The 9,358-nt window shown below is 60.7% G+C and overlaps 1 protein-coding gene across 1 annotated transcript; it reads left to right on the plus strand.

The window, feature by feature from the left end:
• The first annotated feature begins 316 nt into the window (after window positions 1-316).
• LOC139532968 (uncharacterized) lies at window positions 317-5,052 on the plus strand. The gene is made up of 7 exons (XM_071331112.1): window positions 317-373; window positions 1,559-1,691; window positions 1,932-2,145; window positions 2,562-2,700; window positions 2,792-2,908; window positions 4,066-4,250; window positions 4,821-5,052. The coding sequence occupies exons 1-7, from the start codon at window positions 317-319 to the stop codon at window positions 5,050-5,052; spliced, it is 1,077 nt and encodes a 358-aa protein (XP_071187213.1).
• The last annotated feature ends 4,306 nt before the right edge of the window (window positions 5,053-9,358 follow it).

Raw genomic sequence — 9,358 nt, forward strand, 5'->3', positions numbered from 1 at the left:
TTATAATTAAGTCTATGATTTGATATTTGATAGAGCAGTCTGACTGAGCGATGGTAGGCAGCAGCAGGCTCGTAAACATTCACTCAAACAGCACTTTTGTGCGTTTGCCAGCAGCTCTTCGCAATGCTTCAAGCATTGAGCTGTTTATGACTTCAAGCCTATCAACTCCCGAGATTAGGCTGGTGTAACCGATGTGAAATGGGTAGCTAGTTAGCGGGGTGCGCGCTAATAGCGTTTCATTCGGTGACGTCACTCGCTCTGAGACTTGGAGTAGTTGTTCCCCTTGCTCAGCAAGGGCAGCAGGTTTTGTGGAGCGATGGGTAACGATGCTTCGAGGGTGGCTGTTGTCGTTGTGTTCCCGGTTCGAGCCCAGGTAGGGGCGAGGAGAGGGACGGAAGCTATACTGTTACACTGGCAATACTAAAGTGCCTATAAGAACATCCAATAGTCAAAGGTATATGAAATACAAATGGTATAGAGAGAAATAGTCCTATAATTCCTATAACTACAACCTAAAACTTCTTACCTGGGAATATTGAAGACTCATGTTAAAAGGAACCACCAGCTTTCATATGTTCATGTTCTGAGCAAGGAACTTAAACGTTAGCTTTCTTACATGGCACATATTGCACTTTTACTTTCTTCTCCAACACTTTGTTTTTGCATTATTTAAACCAAATTGAACATGTTTCATTATTTATTTGGGGCTAAATTGATTTTATTGATGTATTATATTAAGGTAAAAGAAAAGTGTTCATTCAGTATTGTTGTAATTATCATTATTACAAATAATTTTTTTTTAAATCGGCCGATTAATCAGTATCGGCATTTTTTGGTCCCCCAATAATCGGTATCGGCGTTGAAAAATCATAATCGGTCGACCTCTAGAAAGAATGTTGCTGATAGAAATGTCATGTATAGAGCTGACGTGAGTCCTTATTCTCCATAAGAGAGAATCATACTGTATCGGCTCTACAATAATGTATTTCTATCGGAACGTTGGTTAATATTGCTCTTACTGAACAAACCCCAGCAACTACGGCTGGCTAAGCTTTATAATACATGTATAATAATACATATGCCATTTAGCAGAGGCTTTTATCCAAAGCCACTTACAGTTAGTTGTAAGTGCATATACATTTTGGTAAGCTTTGATCCATCTAGTAGAACGAGAGCACTGTGAGTGATTTGTGATGTTTAGTGACTGTATAATGTACCAGGTTAATAACATGCATGGACAAACCTCTGCTTGATGTGAAACCTTCGTATGGTGTCGTCCCGTCTCTTGTCGCTGCCATAGTTCATTCACTGCTGCTAGCTTCCTATCCAGATATTTTGTTTGTGCATTTGAATAACAGTCTTGATACGAGTCAGTAGCCACAGTGCCTATTGATGTTCATGATGACCAATAAATGTCACTCATATGAATAACTCAAGTCACTGCTGTGTTATAGGCAGCCTCTCATAGCGCCACCATACTTTACTATTAGGTGAGCTGTCAGTTAATATTGGGGGGGTGGGTGCTCCCCCCCTAACCGCTTATCCCGCCTAAATCCAGATCCACTCCTTGAGCCAATCCAAGGGAATGTGTGGGAGCCCAGGCTCCTTCCAGCCCCTACCCCCCAGCCCAGGTTCCCCTCAGCCCCAACCCCCCAGCCCAGGTTCCCCTCAGCCCCAACCCCCCAGCCCAGGTTCCCCTCAGCCCCAACCCCCCAGCCCAGGTTCCCCTCAGCCCCAACCCCCCAGCCCAGGTTCCCCTCAGCCCCAACCCCCCAGCCCAGGTTCCCCTCAGCCCCAACCCCCCAGCCCAGGTTCCCCTCAGCCCCAACCCCCCAGCCCAGGTTCCCCTCAGCCCCAACCCCCCAGCCCAGGTTCCCCTCAGCCCCAACCCCCCAGCCCAGGCTCCCCTCAGCCCCAACCCCCCAGCCCAGGCTCCCCTCAGCCCCAACCCCCCAGCCCAGGCTCCCCTCAGCCCAGGCTCCCCCCTACCCCAACTCCCCAGCCCACACTCCCCCTACCCCAACCCCGCAGCCCACACTCCCCCTACCCCAACCCCGCAGCCCAGGCTCTCCCCTACCCCAACCCCGTAGCCCAGGCTCCCCCCTACCCCAACCCCGCAGCCCAGGCTCCCCCCTACCCCAACCCGTAGCCCAGCTTCCCCCTACCCCAACCCCCCAGCCCAGGCTCCCCCCTACCCCAACCCCGCAGCCCAGGCTCCCCCCTACCCCGCAGCCCAGGCTCCCCCCTACCCCAACCCCGTAGCCCAGGCTCCCCCTACCCCAACCCCAACCCCCCAGCCCAGGCTCCCCCTACCCCAACCCCCCAGCCCAGGCTCCCCCCTACCCCAACCCCGTAGCCCAGGCTCCCCCCTACCCCAACCCCGCAGCCCAGGCTCCCCCTACCCCAACCCCCCAGCCCAGGCTCCCCCCTACCCCAACCCCCCAGCCCAGGCTCCCCCTACCCCAACCACGCAGCCCAGGCTCCCCCTACCCCAACCCCGTAGCCCAGGCTCCCCCTACCCCAACCCCGCAGCCCAGGCTCCCCCTACCCCAACCCCGTAGCCCAGGCTCCCCCTACCCCAACCCCCCAGCCCAGGCTCCCCCCTACCCCAACCCCGCAGCCCAGGCTCCCCTCAGCCCCAACCCCGCAGCCCAGTCTCCCCCCTACCCCGCAGCCCAGGCTCCCCCCTACCCCAACCCCGTAGCCCAGGCTCCCCCTACCCCAACCCCCCAGCCCAGGCTCCCCCTACCCCAACCCCGTAGCCCAGGCTCCCCCTACCCCAACCCCGTAGCCCAGGCTCCCCCTACCCCAACCCCGCAGCCCACACTCCCCCAACCCCGCAGCCCAGGCTCTCCCCTACCCCAACCCCGTAGCCCAGGCTCCCCCCTACCCCAACCCCGCAGCCCAGGCTCCCCCCTAACCCAACCCCGTAGCCCAGGCTCCCCCTACCCCAACCCCCCAGCCCAGGCTCCCCCCTACCCCAACCCCGCAGCCCAGGCTCCCCTCAGCCCCAACCCCGCAGCCCAGGCTCCCCCCTACCCCAACCCCGTAGCCCAGGCTCCCCCTACCCCAACCCCCCAGCCCAGGCTCCCCCTACCCCAACCCCCCAGCCCAGGCTCCCCCTACCCCAACCCCCCAGCCCAGGCTCCCCCCTACCCCAACCCCGTAGCCCAGGCTCCCCCTATCCCAACCCCGCAGCCCAGGCTCCCCCTACCCCAACCCCGCAGCCCAGGCTCCCCCTACCCCAACCCCCCAGCCCAGGCTCCCCCCTACCCCAACCCCGTAGCCCAGGCTCCCCCTACCCCAACCCCCCAGCCCAGGCTCCCCCCTACCCCAACCCCGTAGCCCAGGCTCCCCCTACCCCAACCCCCCAGCCCAGGCTCCCCCTACCCCAACCCCCCAGCCCAGGCTCCCCCCTACCCCAACCCCGTAGCCCAGGCTCCCCCTACCCCAACCCCCCAGCCCAGGCTCCCCCTACCCCAACCCCGCAGCCCAGGCTCCCCCTACCCCAACCCCGCAGCCCAGGCTCCCCCTACCCCAACCCCCCAGCCCAGGCTCCCCCCTACCCCAACCCCGTAGCCCAGGCTCCCCCTACCCCAACCCCCCAGCCCAGGCTCCCCCCTACCCCAACCCCAACCCCCCAGCCCAGGCTCCCCCTACCCCAACCCCCCAGCCCAGGCTCCCCCCTACCCCAACCCCAACCCCCCATCCCAGGCTCCCCCCTACCCCAACCCCGTAGCCCAGGCTCCCCCTACCCCAACCCCCCAGCCCAGGCTCCCCCTACCCCAACCCCCCAGCCCAGGCTCCCCCCTACCCCAACCCCGTAGCCCAGGCTCCCCCTACCCCAACCCCGTAGCCCAGGCTCCCCCTACCCCAACCACGCAGCCCAGGCTCCCCCTACCCCAACCCCGTAGCCCAGGCTCCCCCTACCCCAACCCCGCAGCCCAGGCTCCCCCTACCCCAACCCCGTAGCCCAGGCTCCCCCTACCCCAACCCCCCAGCCCAGGCTCCCCCCTACCCCAACCCCGTAGCCCAGGCTCCCCCTACCCCAACCCCCCAGCCCAGGCTCCCCCCTACCCCAACCCCCCAGCCCAGGCTCCCCTCAGCCCAGGCTCCCCCCTACCCCACCCCCCAGCCCACACTCCCCCCTACCCCAACCCCGCAGCCCAGGCTCCCCCCTACCCCAACCCTGTAGCCCAGGCTCCCCCCTACCCCAACCCTGTAGCCCAGGCTCCCCCTACCCCAACCCTGTAGCCCAGGCTCCCCCCACCTCAACCCCGTAGCCCAGGCATCCCCCACTCCAACCCCCCAGCCCAGGCTCCCCCCTACCCCAACCTCCCAGCCCAGGCTCCCCCTACCCCAAACCCCCAGCCCAGGCTCCCCTCAGCCCCAACCCCTCAGCCCCAACCCCCCAGCCCAGGTTCCCCTCAGCCCCAACCCCCCAGCCCAGGCTCCCCCCTACCCCAACCTCCCAGCCCAGGCTCCCCCTACCCCAAACCCCCAGCCCAGGCTCCCCTCAGCCCCAACCCCCCAGCCCAGGTTCCCCTCAGCCCCAACCCCCCAGCCCAGGTTCCCCTCAGCCCCAACCCCCCAGCCCAGGCTCCCCTCAGCCCCAACCCCCCAGCCCAGGCTCCCCCTAGCCCCAACCCCCCAGCCCAGGCTCCCCTCAGCCCCAACCCCCCAGCCCAGGTTCCCCTCAGCCCCAACCCCCCAGCCCAGGTTCCCCTCAGCCCCAACCCCCCAGCCCAGGCTCCCCTCAGCCCCAACCCCCCAGCCCAGGCTCCCCCTAGCCCCAACCCCCCAGCCCAGGCTCCCCTCAGCCCCAACCCCCCAGCCCAGGCTCCCCTCAGCCCCAACCCCCCAGCCCAGGCTCCCCTCAGCCCAGGCTTCCCCCTACCCCAACTCCCCAGCCCACACTCCCCCTACCCCAACCCCGCAGCCCAGGCTCTCCCCTACCCCAACCCCTTAGCCCAGGCTCCCCCCTACCCCAACCCCGCAGGCCAGGCTCCCCCAACCCCGCAGGCCAGGCTCCCCCCTACCCCAACCCCGTAGCCCAGGCTCCCCCTACCCCAACCCCGTAGCCCAGGCTCCCCCTACCCCAACCCCCCAGCCCAGGCTCCCCCTACCCCAACCCCCCAGCCCAGGCTCCCCCCTACCCCAACCCCCCAGCCCAGGCTCCCCCCTACCCCAACCCCCCAGCCCAGGCTCCCCCCTACCCCAACCCCGCAGCCCAGGCTCCCCTCAGCCCCAACCCCCCAGCCCAGGCTCCCCCTACCCCAACCCCCCAGCCCAGGCTCCCCCTACCCCAACCCCCCAGCCCAGGCTCCCCCCTACCCCTACCCCGCAGCCCAGGCTCCCCCTACCCCAACCCCGCAGCCCAGGGTCCCCCTACCCCAACCCCCCAGCCCAGGCTCCCCCCTACCCCAACCCCGTAGCCCAGGCTCCCCCTACCCCAACCCCCCAGCCCAGGCTCCCCCCTACCCCAACCCCGTAGCCCAGGCTCCCCCCTACCCCAACCCCGTAGCCCAGGCTCTCCCCTACCCCAACCCCGTAGCCCAGGCTCCCCCTACCCCAACCCCGTAGCCCAGGCTCCCCCTACCCCAACCCCGTAGCCCAGGCTCCCCCCTACCCCAACCCCGTAGCCCAGGCTCCCCCTACCCCAACCCCCCAGCCCAGGCTCCCCCCTACCCCAACCCCCCAGCCCAGGCTCCCCTCAGCCCAGGCTCCCCCCTACCCCAACCCCCCAGCCCACACTCCCCCCTACCCCAACCCCGCAGCCCAGGCTCCCCCCTACCCCAACCCTGTAGCCCAGGCTCCCCCCACCTCAACCCCGTAGCCCAGGCATCCCCCACTCCAACCCCCCAGCCCAGGCTCCCCCCTACCCCAACCTCCCAGCCCAGGCTCCCCCTACCCCAAACCCCCAGCCCAGGCTCCCCTCAGCCCCAACCCCCCAGCCCAGGCTCCCCCCACTCCAACCCTGTAGCCCAGGCTCCCCCCTACCCCAACCCCCCAGCCCAGGCTCCCCCCTACCCCAACCCCCCAGCCCAGGCTCCCCCCTACCCCAACCCCCCAGCCCAGGCTCCCCCCACTCCAACCCTGTAGCCCAGCCTCTCCCTTACCCCTACCCCAACCCCCCAGCCCAGGCTCCCCCCTACCCCTACCCCAACCCCCCAGCCCAGGCTCCCCCCTACCCCTACCCCAACCCCCCAGCCCAGGCTCCCCCCTACCCCTACCCCAACCCCCCAGCCCAGGCTCCCCCCTACCCCAACCCCGTAGCCCAGGCTCCCCCTACCCCAACCCCCCAGCCCAGGCTCCCCCCTACCCCAACCCCGTAGCCCAGGCTCCCCCTACCCCAACCCCGTAGCCCAGGCTCCCCCCTACCCCAACCCCCCAGTCCAGGCTCCCCCCACTCCAACCCTGTAGCCCAGGCTCCCCCCTACCCCTACCCCAACCCCCCAGCCCAGGCTCCCCCCACTCCAACCCTGTAGCCCAGGCTCCCCCCTACCCCAACCCCCCAGCCCAGGCTCCCCCCTACCCCAACCCCCCAGCCCAGGCTCCCCCCAACCCCCCAGCCCAGGCTCCCCCCATCCCCCCAGCCCAGGCTCCCCCTTACCCCAACCCCCCAGCCCAGCCCAGGCTCCCCCCTACCCCAACCCCCCAGCCCAGGCTCCCCCCTACCCCAACCCCCCAGCCCAGGCTCCCCCCTACCCCAACCCCCCAGCCCAGGCTCCCCCTACCCCAACCCCCCAGCCCAGGCTCCCCCCTACCCCAACCCCCCAGCCCAGGCTCCCCCCAACCCCCCAGCCCAGGCTCCCCCCATCCCCCCAGCCCAGGCTCCCCCTTACCCCAACCCCCCAGCCCAGCCCAGGCTCCCCCCTACCCCAACCCCCCAGCCCAGGCTCCCCCCTACCCCAACCCCCCAGCCCAGGCTCCCCCCTACCCCAACCCCCCAGCCCAGGCTCCCCCTACCCCAACCCCCCAGCCCAGGCTCCCCCCTAGCCTAACCCCCCAGCCAAGGCTCCCCACTACACCAATTCCCTCCAATCCTCGGCTCCAGCTCCGACCCCTCACCCCCAGCTCTCATCTACTCCCACCCCCTTCTCCCTCCAGGGTCATAGGGACACCATCTCATTAAAGGCTGCCTGATCCACAACTGCAATGCAGACATTAAATAGCAGTATTTTTCAATTAGGGCTGACAAATTCAATCAAAATTCCATAGATTAGGATGAAATGAGGCATGGGTCATTTACAAGGGAATTTAATTGCACAGCCATTAGACAATAGTACAGCAGTCACTGTCTCATTATCAATCATGTGGGGACATCAATAGTAAAGGGTTGTAAAGGGGGGGAGACAGGGGGAGGGAAGGAGAGGAGAGAGAGATAGAAGTGTGTGTGTGTCACTGTGTGTGTGTTTGTGTGTGTGTGGACCGTGTGTGTGACCGTGTGTGTGTACACCGTGTTTGTGTGTGTGTGTACACCGTGTTTGTGTGTGTGGACCGTGTGTGTGACCGTGTGTGGACCGTGTGTGTGACCGCGTGTGTGTGTTTGTGTGTGTGTGTGGACCGTGTGTGTGACCGTGTGTGTGTGTACACACCGTGTGTGTGTGTGCGTGCGCTCTCACTAATACACTGCAGTGCCACCGCTGCAGAACAGCTACTAAATATCCCTCTTTTATACTTATAAATTATCCAGTTTAATTAACAACATGGATTATGATTGGAATATGATTTAATTAAACCTTTCCTGCATGCTAGTGATCACCATCATCCATTATACTGGGGACAGGGGAGTATAACTGCAGACTAAATGAAGCTGAGGCTTGTTAAGGAGCTGCTTACTGCCAGGACTTAGAACAATAACATCAGACTACTACCACTTCCACAACGACTAGAACGAAATAATACTTCTGAACTGGGAGACAATCAAACAGTGTATTAATCACAACGATGCCAAGAATGGCCTAGCATTTATCTGTGATCAAACGGAGCGTTCGCCGTGAGCCTATACTGATATGTGGATTTAAGTGGAGGGGGGTGGTGGGTAAAGCAATTACAAAGATGTTTTGACTGAAGGCTGCAGTTGGAGGAGGTAGAAGGAGAAACATTGGATTTAAAAATGTTGCCTCCAGCGTTCGACCATTCAACATTATTTAGTTGGAGTGTCTCGGTCGGGCTCAACCTTTTCAGAAAGATCTAAATGTCAGCTATAATTTATTCTGCTCAGTTCAGATTTCTTTGTGAAAACACATATCTCGTTGTTTGCCTTACTTTTCGATTAGACTCCATTACTAGGACTGAAAAAACTATGGAAAAGCACCAGACTCACCTCCCAGATTGAGTTTCCATGCACGTCCCCCCCAATCCAAAATCAATGAACATTTAGAGTTGCCATAGGATTTTTGATTATTAAAGCTTAAACGAACCCAATTGATTTACCTTTAATAAGTCTGTCCCCGATGATGACCAATCAAACAGAAGGAAGCCTGATCCACAATGGCGACTTTGACTGGAGCAGAACCGGCATCAGAACCGGCATTTGGCATTCAGCCAAATCTCCAGAAACACAACAGCTTAGCTATTGATCCTGTAGCCATTCCTCTTCTTTCTCTTCAGGCTGATCACATCATCCATTCTAGTAGCGATCAATGCCCCCAGAGAGGAGAGATTTAAAGTATTCTGACATTCTCTTGTGGCCTTTGTGCATAATCTTTTACCCCACCGCTAATCTTTTACCCCACCGCTATTCAATTACTTCAAATCAACGTTTATTGGTCGTGTACACAGTTTAGCAGGTGTTATAGCGGATGCAGTGACATGCTTATGTTACTAGCTCCTAACAACCCACTGTGCACAGACGTCAATTCAATGTCTATTCCACGTTGGTTCAACGTAATTTCATTAAAATGACGTGGAAGCAACATTGATTCAACCAGTGTGTGCCCAGTCGGAATGTAAGAAGAAAAAAAGTTAAATCAAGAAATCAAGAACGGCGGGACAAATGTGATGTACAGCCCAAATAGCCCTGTAGCAGTAATCAGATGCAATACGTACTGTAGGCACTATGTAGCTACACTGGGACAATTCAGACACAATCAACTACCAATGATACGTACAGCAGTAGATATACAGTACCAGTCAAAAGTTTGGACACACCTACTCATTCCAGGGTTTGTCTTTATTTTTTTACTATTTACTACCTTGTAGAATAATAGTGAAGACATCAAAACTATGAAATAACACATATGGAATCATGTAGTAACCAAAAAAGTTTTAAACAAAACCAAATATATTTTATATTTGAGATTCTTCGAAGTTGCCCCCCTTTGTTGCCTTGATGACAGCTCTTGGCATGGTG

The sequence above is a fragment of the Salvelinus alpinus genome, chromosome 10 (assembly GCF_045679555.1).
Source record: "Salvelinus alpinus chromosome 10, SLU_Salpinus.1, whole genome shotgun sequence".
Lineage (NCBI taxonomy): Eukaryota > Metazoa > Chordata > Actinopteri > Salmoniformes > Salmonidae > Salvelinus > Salvelinus alpinus.